The sequence below is a fragment of the Calonectris borealis genome, chromosome 21 (genome assembly GCF_964195595.1).
Source record: "Calonectris borealis chromosome 21, bCalBor7.hap1.2, whole genome shotgun sequence".
In the NCBI taxonomy this organism is placed as follows: domain Eukaryota; kingdom Metazoa; phylum Chordata; class Aves; order Procellariiformes; family Procellariidae; genus Calonectris; species Calonectris borealis.
Genome location: NC_134332.1, coordinates 6,835,530 through 6,854,489, shown reverse-complemented (window position 1 = coordinate 6,854,489; position 18,960 = coordinate 6,835,530). Strand labels below are relative to the sequence as shown.

General features: G+C 46.0%; 2 protein-coding genes across 10 annotated transcripts in view; one reads left to right on the top strand and one right to left on the bottom strand.

The window, feature by feature from the left end:
* SLC31A1 (solute carrier family 31 member 1) overlaps nucleotides 1-16,249 on the bottom strand; it is a 28,818-nt gene extending 12,569 nt beyond the window's left edge. For 2 of the 4 annotated variants that reach the window (XM_075170516.1, XM_075170515.1), the window contains exon 1: nucleotides 16,170-16,249. Coding sequence is in view for 1 of the 4 variants with exons in the window: in XM_075170514.1 (XP_075026615.1) it covers nucleotides 7,695-7,751 (57 nt within the window). In the remaining 3 variants the exon portion in view is untranslated. Of the gene's footprint in view, nucleotides 1-7,694; nucleotides 8,145-9,400; nucleotides 9,465-16,169 lie in introns of those variants that run through there. The other 2 variants (XM_075170519.1, XM_075170514.1) reach the window with 2 other exon arrangements.
* A 78-nt stretch (nucleotides 16,250-16,327) lies between these two features.
* The window catches only part of FKBP15 (FKBP prolyl isomerase family member 15), a 28,876-nt gene continuing 26,243 nt past the window's right edge, over nucleotides 16,328-18,960 (top strand). For 2 of the 6 annotated variants that reach the window (XM_075170499.1, XM_075170498.1), the window contains exons 1-3: nucleotides 16,329-16,514; nucleotides 18,049-18,158; nucleotides 18,473-18,563. In XM_075170499.1, coding sequence (XP_075026600.1) covers nucleotides 16,459-16,514; nucleotides 18,049-18,158; nucleotides 18,473-18,563 — 257 coding nt within the window. In that variant the 5' untranslated portion in view covers nucleotides 16,329-16,458. Of the gene's footprint in view, nucleotides 16,625-17,422; nucleotides 17,520-18,048; nucleotides 18,159-18,472; nucleotides 18,564-18,960 lie in introns of those variants that run through there. The other 4 variants (XM_075170500.1, XM_075170502.1, XM_075170501.1 and 1 more) reach the window with 4 other exon arrangements.

The following is an 18,960-nucleotide window of genomic DNA, read 5'->3' as shown; positions in this document are numbered from 1 at the left end:
GACTTAAGCACTGCTTCTAGTTTATTCAATTTCCTGGCAAACTTGACAACTTTAACCGCTTCCTTTCCAAATGGGTGGACTTGCTGTGACTCCTCCAGGATCCCAGGTTTAGCTCCAGAGCTGCTTAAAGGCACAGCTGAGGAACAGACCAATTCTACCTGTTCGTACTGTAGGAATATCCAGCAACGGCAGCCAGAGCCCTCCTTGGTCAAGCTATATAGACACCCTTTAAAGATATGGGGAACAAACAGATCATTCTTCAGTAATATAAAGAATGTGTTTTACAGATACACACTGTTGTTCTCCAATGCCAAAATTCCCCATGGAGCTCTCCCAAGCAGCTTCAGCAATCCCAGGCTGGAACTCGGACACACAGGGAGGGACTGTGCTGTGCCCAGCACACCTCTTAATTGCACACCTCCGTTTTTCCCTTGCGCAACTCCTGAAGAAGGAGCTCTTAGTGCTATATTAAGAATTTAAGGGAGGTTTGCAAGGTCACAGCAGAACTATGTGGCTTGGCCCGGTACTGTGTCACCACCTTAGAGTCCCAACCAAAAGCCTCTACCAGAAGTTTAAGGCTTCCTAAAAGCTCAACACTAGAAGGGGTTCAGATAAAGAGCAAGAAAGAGAAGGGAACGGCTCGGGAGAGGAGCTCTGATACATTTTGAGGGTTAGGTTGGCAGGCTGCATTAATTTGTATTTCCTGGGTTTTGTCCATGACCAGAGAAGCTTGCAAATTGATTCAAGCCAGATCAGCGGAGTCAAGCAGAAAAACACACTGTGTGACAGAGGGCACATTCTCCCTCTCCACCTGTAAGCAGAAGGGACTCAGCTGAGATCTTTATACAGGTGGGTTTCAGAAGCTTTTGAAGGAAGAAGACAGGTACTCTGGAGGATGTCCAGCTTGAGATGCCAGAGGGTGGAGTGCAGGGAGTGGAGAACGATGGGCAAAAAAAGAGCTGAGCAGGGCTACAGACAACATCTTGTGTTCAGCTTCGAAAGAGGACGATGTCTGGGCAGACTGTGACATGCAGAGATGGAAGCAGTCAGCAGGGAGGTTAGAAGGGAGACACAGCCAAGCTGGTAGCATGTAAAGACCAGCTCTTTGGCAGCTATCATACGCAATACAAGCAGAAGAATGGGCTTTTAAAAATAACCTACAGGGCTGTTAGTTTTTCATGAGGGGAGAAAGCCACGCAGGAGAACTGATCCTCTGTCATCACCTCCATCAAGGATCCCAGGCTGGAACCGTTACAGCACAGTCGTGGATGCTGAAGGTGACGGCAGAGAACATGGCATACCAAAAATGCTCATGAGCCATGCCCACGACTGATGCTATTTGCCCTGGCTGAGATAGACTCTTCCCTAAGGTGACCCTAACAAACCCTAGGATATGGGGAGAGAGTGGAGCAAAGCCTCATGCCACCCACGCAGGGAGGTTTAGGGGTGAAGGATTAAGCCAGAGTTCAGTTCAGGTTCTCTGCACTGCCAGATCACACGGTTCGGGCCAATAATCACGCTCTGAGAATACATTCCCCTTCCTCAGTACCTGGGGGAACTCACGGGGGGTCTGCAGGTCTTTGCAAAGATCACAATGGAGCCTTGCCAAGTGGAGTCATTTTTCTGTTTTCTCACACTTACCCGAGCTGCAAACCTCTATCCTTCAGGGCTCCTGGCTGCCACTGTTTGCTTATTTTATTCTTACCAAATCCTTGTGTTTCTTTCCCACATTCCACACTTGTACCAATACACGTTTGTCCCTCTCATTATAGGGCTGCTCTGTCCCCAAGAGACAGGTTGCACCCTCCACATGTAACTATCGCATAGCATGGACGTTGCAAAAAAAAAACCAACCCAACAAAACGTGGTCCAATTTCAGACTACGGATTCCAGTTGAGATGCTGGCTCACACAGGCTTCCTGGAGTTGCATAACATTATTTGGCAGCTCGGCGCAGTTATATACATTAAAAGTTGGTTAATTAAAATTAAGATTAAAAAAGTTGATAAAGTATCAGCATTGGTTCAACCCTTAAGGTCCTGTCCTTTGCTCTGAACCAAAGCAACGCTCAGCCATACAACTAAAGCAAAGCTGGTCGCGTTCACTTAGCACAAGCCCCGTTACTAGAGGAGGGGCCAAAGCTCTTCCTCTCAGCCTGGCTACAATCACGTCCCTTTGATGGAGTTTATTTTCATAGCAAACTTGTCTGGTCACCTTCTGTTAGAGGCCCTGCTTGATCTGCTTCCCTAGAAGGGGACGGTCATTCCTAATCTTCCAGCTTCTGCAGACTCCTCAGGAAATCTCTACATCTTTGAACAAGGAAAAAAAAAACCTAAGGACAGACTGTTCTTTACAGGACAATGCACTGAACTTCATGAAGCGGAGCATCAGGCCAGCCCATGTCATTACTAAAGGGCCCAATGAAGTGAAAGGCAGCAAAAAACAATCCTGCAAAGCAAAAAACCTAAGACTGTAAGACTGATAACATCGGAGGAAAGGCTGAGAAATGCTGGCAAGAAATGTGTACAGATGGAGAAAATAATGGTGAGCAACAGACAGACTCCTCTCTGGACAAGCTTTTTGCTCAGCCATACTGAAACTACAGGAGACGGAAAAGCAATAAAATGAAGGATACTCCTGAGAAGCATGGCAAAACTGAGGAGTCCTTGCCAATGTTTTCCTGGCTGTAACCTCATTTCTGCTAGAGAAGTCTGCCACTTACGGCCCAGGTTCAAGCACCTGGAATAGACACAAAGCTTTGCATCGAGATTCAAGAATGATCCTCTGCTGTCTCACAAAGGGTCCCAAATTCCATCAAGCTACAACCTGGCAGTTAGACTAGATGATTATTGTAGGTCCCTTCCAACGTAACTATCCTATCCTATTCTGACAAGTGCTGTTCTTCAGGGGTTGGTATTGGGACCGGCGCTGTTTGACGTCTTTGCCGGCGACACGGGGGATCAATTGCACCCTCAGCCAGTTTGCCAACGACACCAAGCTGTGTGGTGCGGTCGACACGCTGGAGGGAAGGGAGCTTGACAGGCTTGAGAGGTGGGCCCGTGAGAACCTCATGAAGTTCAACAAGGCCAAGTGCAAGGTCCTGCACATGAGTCAGGGCAATCCCAAGCACAAATACAGGCTGGGTGGAGAATGGATAGAGAGCAGCCCTGAGGAGAAGGACTTAGGGGTGTTGGTTGATGAGAAGCTCAATATGACCCAGCAATGTGCGCTTGCAGCCCAGAAAGCCAATATCCTGGGCTGCACCAAAAGAAGAGTGACCAGCAGGTCGAGGGAGGTGATTCTCCCCCTCTACTCTACTCCGCTTTTGTGAGACCCCACCTGGAGTACTGCGTTCAGCTTTGGGGCCCCCAACATAACAAGGACATGGACCTGTTGGAGTGAGTCCAGAGGAGGGCCGTGAAGATGATCAGAGGGCTGGAGCACCTCTCCTACGAAGACAGGCTGAGAGACTTGGGGTTGTTCAGCCTGGAGAAGAGAAGGCTCCAGGGAGACCTTATAGCAGCCTTCCAGTAGGCTGGAGAAGGACTTTTTACAAGGGCATGTAGTGATAGGACAAGGGGTAATGGCTTTAAACTGAAAGAGGGTAGACTTAGATTAGATATAAGGAAGAAACTTTTCACTGTGAGGGTGGTGAGGCACTGGAACAGGTTGCCCAGAGAAGTTGTGGATGTCCCATCCCTGGAAGCATTCAAGGCCAGGTTGAATGGGGCTTTGAGCAACCTGGTCTAGTGGAAGGTGTCCTTGCCCATGGCAAGGGAGTTGGAACTAGGTGATCTTTAAGGCCCCTTCCAACCCAAACCATTCTATGATTTTATTCTATTCTATCCTATTCTATTCTACAACAGCTCCTCCGCTTGTGCTGGCCACTTCTCGATCCTTGCCTCAGTAGAGCAGGTAAGGTTACTTCCACAATGACCACATCGACCTTTAGCAAGAGGTGACAGAACCAATGCCATCGCTCCTTGGTTTGTCTCTTTTTCTCACAAATTCTAGGTCAGCAATAAAGGGGGGACTACATCAGCACACAAATCAGTAGAAATCCCCCTCCTCTACAAGAGAATCCTGGACACATTCCCGCGCAGACTAGTAAACATTAAGATTTCCTTTGAAAGAAGAACTGCAATCTTAGAGACCGATCCATGCCTCCAACTGTTGGGCCAAATCTTGGGGTCACCGCCTACACATGCTCTCCAGGCTGCCCCACTCTTGGCAGGACATGAGACAATAACACCATCTCTTCAGCACAGCAGCAACAAGCTGCTTCTTACAGTCCCCTATACAGTGCTAAAAGTGAAAACGTTTTTGAAGATGCGCAATAGGCTTTTGGAGTCAGAATACAGCAGTGGGTACATCTGACTAGATCGTTTTCACGCCATTGCAAATACAACACAGTCCTTGCCCTGACAAATGCAAAACAGTAGGAAGGCCATGATACTAGGAATGACACTGGAGTCAGATCTGGCAGCTCCTGTGAACACCACAGGCTACAGGCTTGCAAAATGCAGCCTAGTGCTTGTCTGTTTTGCAGACATTGCTGAGCGCACATCTGTCACAAAAGCATAGCTCAAGGATTTATTTTTGGGTGATGGACAGATGCTGAAAGCTGTCACACGGCTGAGGACTATTGGTGAACTGGGTGTGTATGGCTCTTATTCACAAAAAGGACAGCCAGGCAGGACACAGCAAACAAGTTTTGGAGAAACAGATGTCAGAAATGACATGAAGTATTCTACTACACCAGCAATAACCTGTTACCATCCTGATAAAACACGAGTACTTTCAACCCGAGTGAGCCCAAATTAACCTGAAGTCCCCAGTGGGACACTTTCAAAGGATCTGAGCATATTCCACCCTTGGCTGCCTGAGCATATTCCACCTTTGGCTACCCCAGCCGGAGGGATTATTATAAGCTGAGCAAATCAAAAGTGCAGTTCAGGGAACAAAGGACAGCTCGCTTGGCCCAGAGCCGCCCACCCACTGACCAGAAGCAGAAGGCCAGGAAGACATGTCAACCGCAAGTTGTTTTTTTTACTGCTAACAAATGCCAATAACCATTATCGTGGTTATTCAGAAAGGTGACACACTACATCAGCAGGCAGTGAACTCGAATGGTGACAAAGGTGGTACCAATTAAAAGGCAATTAGGATCTCTTCAATAGTTCAAAGTTTGCCTGTTCATCTCTGAGTGTCACAAAACTTTCCCCTTTTTCACGTTACTGCTCCAGCTCCAACAGAACAGCACCCCCCTCCAGCCAGCTCTTCTCGCTGGGCACAGAAAACAAGGACATGCAAGTGTCATATCGGGTGCCAAAGCCTGAGCAGATCAGTTTTGCAGCAGGCCTGTGACTTTTGCACTCAGAAGGGGCGACTTGCCATGCTCAAGCCCATCACGAACACAATTTCTTCCGTTCTGTACATGTGCAGTATCTCCCCCCTCGTTTTCATTTCTCTATTTCTTCCACCACCTGCCTTTCACATCTTGTATTTGCTCTGCACTGTTTATTGTTCTCCTTCCCGTCTAGCCAGATGAGGCAGCCGTCCCCCTTTTCTGACACCCAAGAGCATAGAAGTTTCTGGAGAGCAGCAGAACTGAGGCACCTCAGAACACGCAAGAGCTGAGGAGTGAATGCCAGTCCCACAGCTCCCAAAGCAGAGAAGATGCCATATAAAAGCTGACTCAAGCACCCATCTGGACCAAGAAACATGGTGTTAGAGATGCCAAAACTGACAGAGGATGCTACGTTACAATTTCTTTTTAAAACTTCCAGGCTAAAGCGCACCTACAAAAGCATTTCAGACACCAGAATTCCTCATAGCCAACGCCAGCGTGAATTCAGAGCTAGTACTAACAAGTTTCCATCAAAGGCAATTCCCAGGAGGCATCTACAGAAGAACCTCTTCAGCACTCCCTATGCACGTCAAAGACTTCTGAAGCAATTATCCCAGGACCGCAGCCTGGCAGGCCACTTTATCATAGCTTCATCTCTCTTCCTCAGATCATCAAGGGTATGAAACAGTAACAGAGTAATACGTACCCATGTCACAAAATACCCAGTATTCAGCATCCAGGGAGGAGAAACTTGAAGGCTTCTCCTTCCCCCCCAGGGACCATGCTGTGTTTAAGCAGAGATAAGGCAAAATGTCTTAAATCTCAGTGGCTTAACAGGCCTTGTTGGGATGCCAGAACAGCTGAGTGCGGTCTGCTTACTGTGCGTGATGTTCGGCCAGAAATCACCTGCGGACCCTCTTGCTAAAAACCACTTAGCGCTTACTTGTCAGCTGAAGAAAGCTGCCTAACCCTCCTTGTTACCGGTGGAGAGAAACAGGACAGCAGTGGGGAAGAGGAGACAGAAAAGAAGTGCCATGTGACCCATATTTTCCAAGATTACTTAACTTCTTGAATAAATAGTTACTTCCTTATCCTCTGCGGTGGTTTCTGCAGAGACGTTACACAACCGAGCACTGGAACAGTGACCAGGGAGATGCGATCCACATGGCCAGAGAGCAGGAAACATCCTGCTGCCTCACCGTATGCTGAGGAACAAGTGGGTCAGAGTCCTGAGCCTTGCAATACTCTTCAAAAACTTTTTAAACTAAAAAAAATTAGTATTTGGAACTGTATCTTCTGCTTCCTTAGAAAACCCAGGCCTAGTGAAGAATTTCTCTTCCTATTTTATATGCCCTAATCAAGAACAGCTTCCAGCATGTATTCTTCTACCTACAACAGACTTTTTTTAAATGAAGGGATAACTTAAATCTTAAAATGGAAAAAAAAAACCTTTTGTGCACAAGATTCGCCATCGTGCTCACTAATTCATCATCCAGATTCCTGCAGGTTCACGCCACCCTCAGCATTGGTATGTATGAAAAGGAGCCTGCCTGTCTCACACAAAAAGCGTGTCTCTGTCCAGAGTTGTATTATTGTTTGTGACCATTCAGTGGCCACATGCAGAAGCATTCAATCTGTAAGGAACGCTAGATATGTCAGAATGCAAGACAGGGTACTATTTGCAAGTTAATACTTGATAAACCATTGCTACGTGGTTTGCGGAAGTGGAAAGGGCACACACCAGGCTAAACGGTATAAACAGCTCTGACCAGATTTTTTTTAAATGGTGCCTTCTAGCCTTAAGCCCTGTAAGACTGTAAAATAATCTCAGGAGACACAAAATGAAATCAGGAGTCAGCAAGTGCATTCCCAAGTAAGTAAGCAAAAGCTTCCTCAGCTGCAAAAATGCAATGTGACTCAATGTGCCCTAGAAGTGCGTTACCTGGCCTTTAATACAGGTGCAAGATTACAGATGCTATCTAGCAACATCATAAATACCTTTGTTTCACGTAGATAAAACTAATGCTGAGGGTAATAAAATGGATGGCATTGGTTTATTACAGGCCTCATAAAAGGGAGCCTAAAGTCCATCAACACAGCTGATTCAGAAGACTCACAGAAGATTCTCAGGTCTTACCCCACTTGCCCTTGATCCACAAGTCACAGCAGGAGAACTCGCAGTTAAGATTTTCAGTCACAGAACCACTGAGGTTTAGGAGACCTCCTGAGATCATCTAGTCCAACTTCCCTGCTCAAGCAGGCTCAGTTGGAGCAGGTTGCCCACTCAGCACCCCTGAGCATGATTGCACATGCAGTTTGATAACCTGTACACATCAAGGACTTACCAGTTCTTGCACAGATGGTGAGGAGCTGCTCTGTGCTCTGGAGAGCAAGGCCGTCATTTATGGACCCAGATACAGATCCTGCAGTTGAACTAAAAAGCTCCTGTTCTTGAACATCCTGCGAATCCTTTGGCAGAAAAATCTTCCCTCCAGTGAACTCAGGCAATGCCTGAGGCACTGCAGCGCAGCGGTAACAAAGATAGTTTTAAGTTAATAGATCAGCTGATAACAACCTAGCCATTTACACAAACCTGCACATGCGGAAAATAAGCTCATTTTTCCCCTCTGGCTGTTTTTCAATATCATGACCAGACTTAGCCCAGAAAAGGCAACATTTGTACAAGTTCTGAACTGGCTTTCAGGTATGGTTTGAGAATCTGGACAAGAAGAAAATCACCCTTCAGAACTCCTTGTTAATTAAGTTTCAGGAATCCATTCCACACATATATGAGATGAGACATATTAGTTTAAGCAATTCATATATGTTTTTCTGTGTCCAGTACTGCCACACACTCATGACAGAGAAACACCTTCATTGTGCATCAGCTTCCACCACATGTGAAAGCTTCCTTGAATAACAAGCCCAGGAGCACATTTCTCTCCTTTTCATATTTAAATAGCTGTTTGTCTACAATTACTCCTTAGATGTGTGTCCATGTGCAGATGCAGCATTTTAAGGTGGCCACTCAAACAGTCACCTTCCCTGGAGCTGTCACGTTCCAGTCTATGCCAGACATTGCCGCAATAGCCACGCGTTGTTGATGTCAGCTCCTACAGGAATATGCTGGGACTTCCAACTCCTACTCTGGTGTGTCAGGGTCACCTTTTAAACGCAGGCTTTTCACTAAAGACCTAATAGTTCACAAGACTGACTTTTAGAAAAATACTTATGTTTTACCTGCTTGCAGAAAGGAAATGAAGGCATGTTCATCTCACTTTGCATCACCATCTATGACTCTCCCTCAAAACAAAACCTTGTTTTACCACAGCCAAGAATCAAATTCTTTTGTGCTTCAATTGTTCAAAACATCTGTTGTTTTGAGAAGCCTGAAGCTGTTTCTGAGCAAAATGCAAGGTATAACATAGGTCATTATCAGCAAAATCCATTCCACTGTGTTTTTAATTAAGCCCAGGAAGTTGATCTCTGTTTCGGCAGACGGGTAAGACCAAAATATACATCACCAGAGGCACTTTCCTACTCTTGCTCTGTGATCTCAAATAACGGGAAGAGGATGGAACATGTGACATACAAATAGCTTCCAGGTAGTAACGCAAATACTTGTAAAAGTTTGGAGAACAAATTCATAGCCCTAGTCCATAAAACAGAGCACCTCTACATTTTCACTTTTGGAAATGCAAAAATACAATCCCACCTTCACTCTTTGTCAACTCAGCAAGGTAGAAGATCTCCTGCGATATCAAGAAGAGGGAAAGGGCAATCAAATCAAGCCATCCTCTGGGAAGGAACTTGCCTTTGGAAGAGCCTTGGCCTCATGACACTCTTCTGACAGGACTACCTCTAGGGCATGGAAAGCTAGAACAAATAGCGATCAACAAATTTTTTATTTTAGTTATGAGTGACAGTAAACCACTCTGAGAAAAAGTTTCGAACATTGCCTTTTTCATCTAGCTTTCAAACCCTTGGACTGCTGCAGAGCTGTTAATCCAAAGCAGAAATGATTCAGCGCTAAAAAAAGCTGAGTACTTACTATTCGAGAGACAGGTTTTCCATCTACCGCCTCCAGGACAGCAGTCTTCTCCAAACAGGCAACAAGTCTGAGACAGATCAAAGTTTCTAAACTTTCAGATAATGCTGACAAGCAGAACGCATATCATTATCTATATCAAAGGCTAATCATTAACTACTGCTCGGATTTAGCTATGATCACTTTTACTCCGCTTTAAGCTTATTTATTCCCCGACCTGCAGCTTATTTCAAACCAGACTTGCAATATGGTCAGTGGGAAATATTTATATTCAGCTTCTCCTAGCTGTGCAAAATGGGTGTAAGGGCTGAAGCAGCAGGGATTTCTGCTACATTCTATTCGGGGCGAAACCATCCCTCACAAAATATTGACAATCCCTATTGTTACAGCCAAAGATTTCATATGACCCAAGATAAATATTTACTGCTCGGACTATGCAGCTCACTGAAGGCATAAGCCAATCATGTTAGGACCAGATCAAGGACTGGGATGCTCACATAAAACTCCTTGTAATAGCGAAAGTAAGTCCTGAGTCTTCCTCACAAGATCTTTGCAAAAATGCAGAGATTTTAGAACTCCCTGACCAGATTAAATGTGTTGCAGAGATGACTTTCAAACACATTACACAAAACACATTTCAAACATTATTTTTTTTGTCGGAGAAATTAGTGTTTTGCTTGCTTTTGAATATTGTAACAAAGCAAGCTTACCTTCCTTTAGTATCTACCCCATAATGAAGAAATGCGACGTTTTCAAAGCTACAGGCCAGTTTTCAGGAGCTTGGGGGAGTGGTAAAAAATAACAAGGCAGATACATCATAAACAGTGCAGAAATTCTTCAACAATGTGTACAAGACAAATCCTGTCAGGGTAGCTGGCTCTCTGATCTCTCTGATCGGAAACCTGGCGTCAGCAATTGCTACGGAAGAAAAAATGTGACAAAGGAGAAAAAGTGCAAGAAGTATAGCTGTACTGTGCTCTGCAATACAAGTGCCTTATTGTAGGGGCAGTGGTTTCAAGCAAGATCAAAAGCAAGAGTTGCACAAAAAGGGATCAACTGGCAAGCAGTGCACATGATCCTACTATCGTGATGTACTGGAGGGTTTTACTTAAGGAATTCAGCAAATTAAGGAAAGTCATGCTACTGCCAAAAGGTTTTTTAAACTATTACATCTTACCAAAGAAGCAAAACAGTCAGAATAAAGCATATTAGGCTTTACTATCCATATAGCAGGACATCTTATAGCCAAGAACACTACTCTGTGTTTATGCCCTGTATGAAGAGAGCAGCACAAAAAAAGGCTTTACAAGTACAGCCAAACCTGTAGCAGGAACATGAGGGCAGCTGTAGAACTCCCAGCTATCCTTCTTTTAAATTGTTTATGCTTCAATTTGACAGTACTTGTAATATCTTCCTCCAGCATCCTTCAGTCTCACCTGACACCACCTTAAACATTAAGGTTCAGTATGTCTTTGTGAGATAATGTCTTATCCCAAGTTAATGAAGGGCACCAAAGCCAATGGTAACTTGATTTGTATACAACTCTCCTGGCAGAGAACCCAGAAATCATGACTCAGTCTCTTGTCAAATCCATTAGACCTGGAGCTCAAATAAACAAGGGGACCATAAAAGAGGCAACTGAGAAAACCACACCAACACTGTGGGTTGCATTTCACTTCCATAGTATTACAAGGCTGAGCGTGTTCCTCAGCTTGCGCTTCCTCGTCCCTTATCACTTTGATGTACAACGGTTTACTGACCATATCGGAAAGGCGCACAGTATCTCGCTGCTTTCCCGTGGAGCGCTACACTGACAGCAGCCACTGCGGTCACTTCCTGAGGGCTGGAGAAGAATGAACTGGGATCACCTTCCTGCTGGGAGCACTGGCTTTGAGTCTGCTCCACGTTTGTTAGTGTTTTTCTTTCCCAAGTGAAGGATGCAAGCTTGAAAACGCAGTCAAGCTGTGACAATACATCGCCAAGTCTCTTTAGTACAATGCCTTTCAGAGCAGGAAAACTTAACTGAGGCAGTAACTGATTAATCGGATCCCTGGCTCTCAGTGCAGCCTCCATGCAGACACAAGATGGAGGAAACCCAGCCAGGAGCTGCAGGGAGCTGCTGAGCTGCACAGCAGCCAGGCACACAGCCTGCACCGGGATGGCACAGAGCTGCTCCGGTTTTCCCATGCAGAGTTCATTCACCATTTGAAAGAAATCAGACAAGGAGCAGGTTGGGTCACAGGGACAAGCATCTCCATCAGGAGGCTGCAGCCATATGCCTTTCAAATTGCTGCTTTTCCAAGCTCACAAAAGAGCAGGCTAGCCGGTTGGCTAACAGGCATTAGCTTGTAAGCTCAGAAGCGCACTGCATCTTGGCCTGAAAGTATTTTTTAATCCTACAGATCCAAGTCCAATTAAATGATCTCTAACATGAGAAAAAGCCTCAAAGTGTATTTACCATACATGCTCCTTCCCCCAAGAAGAGACGCATTAAGTGTTTAAAAAAAGAAAAAAAAAGCCAACTGGCAAGTTTTCTCTTATCTGGGTTAGCCAAAAGATCAGCTAAATATATCACAAAGCTCATATTCCAAACTCATGTACCTTCATCAGAGGAATGAGATTTGAGTCCTTGATAACTAATGAGTGTGTGTGGGAAAAGACGACTTTGTTAAAGTGAAGTAGCACTCACAAAGTCTCAGGAGAGAACTTGCTGCACTCGCTGTTTGTTTCATGGCAGAACAGCTGTAATCTTTTCCTAGTTTTCTCCCGGCTTCTCAGGCTTGATATCAGGATGTGCTGAGCATCCAGTGAGAATAGAAGATGCTCAATCACTTACAACATTTTGGCCCGTGATCTAGAGCTACCATGGTCTGCTGTATTAATTTAGATAAACATCGGAGTGAACAGGTTATATGCATGTACAACTTTTTAAACAGATTATAAATGACATTCACATCTGTGGTACAATGACGACTGTGGGATTTTCTAGCATTATATACGTGCAGAGCGAAAGAGCAAAAAGAAAATTTTAAAATATTTTCCACAGAAGCAACTGTTCTAGCTAGCAATCACGGTTGTTCAAGTGCCGCTGGAAATCAACAGGACCCCTGCAGATATGAACTGGTGAGACAGAGGGAAGAAAAGACGTTGTGAAACCTACGTTGCTAAGAGGACATTAAAGATTGTAGAAACAGAGAAGGAAGGACAAAAAGGAGGTATTTCATCACAGCCTCCTGCTTCTAGATTGGCTTCTAAAGCAGAAAAGTCTAATTCCGGGACCAACAAATGAAAGGCTTTAGAAAGTTAATTTGTAGTGCAGCAAAATAGGAATTTAATTTGTTTACAATAACTAGTCCCATTATTCTCTGCGTTAGCAGATTCCAGCTTTCAGCTGAAAAAAAGGTTAATCTAAAAATCATTGGTCTCGATTCCCCTGGGACTTGATTGGGAACATTTCCAGAAAATTAAGATTGAAACAAAAGGCAATGAAGTAGATTAACTAAGATTGGATTTCCCAGAGAAAAGCAACATAAACTAGATTGAGTCTTTTTCATCCTTCCCTAAGAAAAAATTGCCAAGACTCCCAGTGATTTCCTGGCAGACTTTTGGAGAAGTTCACGCTGGCAGTCTGCTTCAGCTCAGCTTCACAAAATTCTGATGCAGATTACTGCTAACTTTCAGGGTCACCTTCAGCCAAGTGTGGAGAAGGCAGGTCTGCAGAGGCATGAAATTTTCCTGTTGGGTAGAGGGTCTTTATAGCAAATACACAAACCAAAAAGGAAAGGAGAAAATATTACATTTTAGTTCAAAGAACAAAAAATTCTGTCTTCTCTCTGACCTAATGTCTGACTGGAAAACCAGACAGCTGAAAGGAAGCTCCTTAGGGCCCTGACTCAAAACTCACTGTGTGAATATAGTAGATCTCATCTATTTATACTAGAAGACTGTTAAAGATCAGTATTCTCAACGCCTTCCCCTCTCAAGCATTAAGCTTTTGTTCAGGGATAGAGTGTCTCACTAATCCAAAACTTGAAGTTACACTGTAAAGGGGTAAGCGAGAGAAGAAACCTCCCAAACCTCTTTTCTAAGAAGCAAAAAAAAAGAAAACACAAACTTTCTTGTCTTTGCACCAACGCAAGTCAGAGTAAGTGGCAGGGACTATACCTTTAAAACAAAAAAGCAAACATGAAAAGTGACTTGGAAAGCTTATTTAATTCTTCCTCTCTACTGGCAGAAATTATTCTAATTCTCAGCCTAGTTAAAAAGCTGCTCTAGATTAGAAAGCTGATAAGAAATTAAAATAATTCTCTGTAACTTTCAATAAGCAGCAAACTTACAGTAGAAAACAGCCATATAAAATTTCTCAGTTCTCAATACAAGGTTGTGTGGGAACCTGCAGCTCCTGCTAGTTTTATTCTTTTCAATCCTTTTTTTTTTTTTTGGGGTGGGGGAGGGAGCAAAAGAAGAAAAAACCTGCTTGCTGCAAAAATTTTTGTGTTCATAGCAAAAAGCATCACTTTAATTTTGTATTGTCAGGGCAGTCACAGTCAGCTTCACCAATACATCTACAGTTATGAAGCCAACATGCATTTAAATAGCAATATTTACACATTATTTCCAGTGCCCCCTTTTTAATGAAGGATGGGAAAAAAGTAATGCGTAATCCAAAGCTTGATGAAAGCCTCAGGAAATATTACATCATCAATTATATGAATTGGGACCATTAAATTGAATGCTAACTTACCCTTTAAGATCACATATTGTTAGTCATGAAAAATACTGCAAAAGCTTTATTTACCCCAGGGTCAAGCAGAGGCAAGATCAAACGGATTAAAAGTAAATTTAATAAATACTTGTGAAGAGAGTTTAATCCACCTTTGCACAAAATGCCATACTAGTAAGCATTCTGAAGCTTGGAATTTGAGCACAAACAGGAAAAATTGGTCTATGACTGTGAACTCATGTGGAGCCACAAGCCCACTGCAAACTCAAACGCAGAAGAGGGCTATGAACAAAGCTTAAATAAAAAAAATGAGAAGTGGCTAAGACAGGGCTTAGATGTGATGCTTGCCATAGTGCGGCAGTACATACTCCTACCAGCTACCTACCACTGACATTAAGACTTGCCAGTGCTGAATCCCAGTGTGGGAAAGCACATCGGGTTCTCAGCTAAGAGGCTGTTCACAGGATGGGAATCCTTGATTGTACCAGAACTGTTATGTTTCTGCTTCCAACAGCCCAAGTTAAACTTTGTACTAAAAAAAAACAAACAAACAAAAAAACCAAACAAACAAAAAAAAGTTGGGTACAGACATAACATTACCTGTACCTAAAAAAAAATAAATTCAAGTGCAACACTAGGACTTAGCCACACAGGTCTTCACTGTTTAAAAAATATATCTTGAGTGCTAACTTGGTAGAAAGACGGAAGGAGGCAAAGCAACAAACTATCTCTTCATCTAAGGAACATAGGAACCACATCTGCTATTTGAAGTTCATGTCCACCTGCCATATCAAGATAGGAACAATCTGCTCCCATTAGAATTTACATCAAATTACTGTATAACTATCGTCTGTGTGCACTTTTGTAGGTTTTTTTTTTAAACAGAAACAAGGCTTTTGACCCTTCAGAGGTTTCATTCTAAAACAATCACACATGCTAAAACGAAAAAGCAACTTAATACTTCACCATGTATTTTCCCTTTAGAATTGAAATCACAGATGTCCCAATCATGCTGTGTTCTCATTGCAATAAAAGCCCCAAATTACTGCAAACGCAGTGCTACAACAGACCTGGCAACTTTGTGCTCAGACTCAAACATCCTAAAAGTAACTATTATTACAAATTTCCAATCAGTGCCAGAAAACATCCAAAGCCAGGAAATTATTCAACCCTTATTGCCATTTCGCTCTCCCCTGCATTCAGTTTTGCTGCATTTCAACACCATCCAGTTCTGAAGCGCTGAATTTAAAGACAAGGCAGTGGGTCTCACAAAGCACCTAGAGAAACCAGCTTTTCAAGAGGAAAAAAAACAACAAAAGAGGCATATTTCTCAAGCTACGAGGCAAAGGTGGAAAATTGCTTAACGAGGGCCAGCTCAGATGTTTTTAAAACTAAGAAGCTATTCTGATGCTAAGAAGAAAGCGTAAGAAGAACAACAGTTGTCACCCCTCGGTAACTTAGAAGTACGAGAACCAAATCTGGAGCATAACAGCGCCCATGTGTCCCTAACCTTCCCGCACCGTACCGCAGATCTGCAGGGTCGCTACGGAGCCGCACAAGCAGAGCAATGAAACCACCCTTTGGCAAAGCCAAACCATGCCCTGGAGACAGGCCGGTCACCGAGTCCCGGAGGGGTTACGGCTTCCCCTCGGGTCTGGGGACTCCCGCTCGCACGGCCAGGCCGGCAGCTCCACCGGGAGCCTCTCCCTGCGCCCCGGGGACCCGCTTTCCGCACGGTCGCCGGGCTCCCTCCGCACCTCAGCGAGCCCGGCCAGCGCGGCAGGCCGCCTGCAGGCCCCGGAAAGATCCCGCCGAGGCCGCGGGCCGGCCCGCGGCTGCCTGCCCCCTCAGGCGCCCCCGCGGTGACCCCACTGCTGACAGCCCGCCCCGCTGCCGCCTTACGCCCGGCCCGGCCCGAGGCCCCCGCATCCCGCCAAGGGCGCCCGGGGGGCGGCAGCCGCGGGTCCCCTCAGGCGGTGGCGGGGGGGAGAGGGGGGCGCGCGGGGGCGGCGGGGCACGAGGCCACCCTGACCCCTGCACGTCACTCACCACGCGACCGCCACGAGAACGCGGCTCCTCTGCCCCGCCAAACCCCGCGCTGTCAGCCTCGCGCTGTCAGCCCCGCCCCCCCCGCCCCGACCCACAAACTCCGCCCCCTTCGACGTGTCCGCTAAGCCCCGCCCCCGCGCGGCTTCCCTTCCTCTCTCCTTCCTTCTTCCTCCTTCCCCCTTCCCCCTCCCCTCCCCGCGCCGGTCCCGTCCCGCCGCGGCCGGAAAGCGCTTCGCTGCTGGGCAACGCGTTTACGACATCGCGGGACGGCGGCGGCGGGTCCGCGACCATGTTCGGGGCGGCGGCGGAGGAGGACGACGCGGACTTCCTATCCCCTGCCAGCGGGTGAGCGGCCGGCGAGGCGCAGCCGGGCCACCCTTCCCTTCCCCGCTGCCGTGAGGGAGCGGCGGCCCGGGCAGGCCGCGGGGCAGCGGCCCCGGTGAAGTACCTTAGCGGTGAGGGTCGGGCCCTGCGGGGCCGGGGCTGCCGCTCCCTGCGCAGCCCGGGGCTGGGCCTCGCTCCTGCCCGGCCCGGTGAGCGGCGGGCGGGCCCACGGCCTGCGGGGCTCTGCGGAGCCCTCCCCTCTGCCGGCCGGGCCGCTCCGCGGGGTCTTCTCCGGTGGGCGAAAGCCACCCGGCGGGGTCGGACCCGAGGTGCGGAGCTGTCCTCCCGTGACTGGTCTGTGCCCTCCTCTCCTGTCCCGCTTCGGTGGGGGCGGAGGGGGAGCCCGGTGCCCCCGGGAAGGGGCTGGTCGGCGGAGCGGGCTCGGTGCGGGCCCGGTGGGGCGGGAGGCAGGCAGACGTGTGGCAGCCTGGGGACGGGGGGCTCCGGGGTCCGAACCCGCCTCCCTGGAGACCCCGGCAGGGTTTTCTTCGTGAGCCGTGCCAGGAGGAGGAGCTCGGGGCTTGCTGCCGGTGATGGAGGGGATGAGTGAAAGAAATCGGATGTTTCACTTAAATAACGGTATAAGCGGGAGGTCCTGAAAATGCCAGGTTAGGGGGACTTTTAAACAGGGATGGCTATTTCAGGTGTGTTCAGCAGTTTTCAGCTTTTGTGGATATCATTTTAATATGTGGCACATTCACTTTTTCTTACATTGTGTAACTTTTTGCCACTTAAAGATTCCTTGTAATTCCTCAGCAGTTGTAATTTCAGCTGTCCTAACACAGCTCTTCGAGGTACTTCTGTTTAACAAGTCTTGTAAACTAATCCTCTCTCTTTTTAGTAAATGGTGATTTTTTTTAAAGCATCTCATGTAAAATGCTGCAGGTCCCCTGGCAGTGGTGTTGTCCTTTGTGGATTCTGCTTCGTAGTTTAAGTTATTCACTTACCCTGTGATACCAGGAGTAGGTGAACTTAAATGGACTTAAAGCAGTAAAACTGCAAGCGACGTGTCTTGTACGAATAACCTGCTTGCCTGCGGCATTAAACCTTCAGCCCTTTGACGGGAGAGCATCTACTGTTGCAAAACTTAATGGAAGAATAGTTTCCTGCACATTTCAAGAAGAAAAATTGTGCTGAATGGAGGCTTCTCTATTTCCACGCAGTTTTTTCAGCAGTTTTTTCATATGAGGGTAGTCCTAGTCATTGCTTTAAAGTAACATCTTTTTTGGTGTAGCTTCAGTCCTTGTTTGTTCCTTACAGTAGCTTTTGAGGAAATGAAACACAGTTGTACTACTTACCCTAGCCTCTTCATCTAAAAGTTCTGCTTATTCAAAATTAAAAGGCTAATTAGTATAGAGCTGCTTAACATACATCCCTTTGTTTATCTCTAAAGTGATGGTAAACACTTTATATTTTATATAACTTATAAGTAATGGTGTTCCTTATCTGTAAAGCCCATGTTAAATAAGGTGAATTAATTTGTTTCTCTTTCTAGTGCTAGATTGGCCTCTCTCTTTGGTCTGGATCAAACGGTCTCAAGCCATGGAAATGAATTCTTCCAGTACACTGCACCAAAGCAGCCTAAGAAGGGTCAGACGGCAACTGGTAAGTAACTGGGCTTGAGCGTGGGGAAAAAACTTAGCAGCATATGTCTTGCTGGGAGAATGAGGGCCTTTGTGAAGAACAGCAGTGCAAATAATTCACTTAGCTTTTCTTTAATGATATTCTCTTCTTTTATTACCCTTTCTCTACCTGGTTACTCTAGTGGCCTTTGGTGACTTTGGAATAGCACTCTTTGTTTTTTCACTCTCTTCTGGAATTATTTTTTCCTTGAGGGAAGGAATGTGTCATGGCATTGTCACTCGCCAGCGAATGTGGCAATTCTGTATTCCTGACAGGTATTCCTTTTTATTCTTCAGCAGGTCAGGCAGCCCAGAAGGCTCCTGTGGCCCCAGCAGCTTCAGGAGCACCATCAGTGTTCATGGCCACTGCGGTTCATGCTTATCGATAGTAAGTGCAGCAGTGGTTTCCTGTGTGACCATTTAGAGTCTGTGTCTCTGAGAGATTAAGACCTAACCGTAAAGGGAAGTTGTTTTTGGATGAGTAGGAAGAGCTTATAGATACGTGTCTGCATGGTAGAAATGCTACAAGTTGATGCAAGTTTCTGCTCAAAAAAGCTTTCAGTTATTGTGCTACAGTTTGGAGTTACGCAGTTGTCAGATAGCAAGTTCTGGATTTGGCAGTTACAGGGAACTGCATCCTGGGGTGCTGGCCTGACATTTGCACTGTTTCCAGGCAGCTCTGTCAGATGCTTATGTGTCATACGTTCCCTCATGGAGAACTGAGGCATGAGCATAGAGTGACAGCAGTAAAATTCTCTGTCCATTTCACACTGCCATCATGTAAA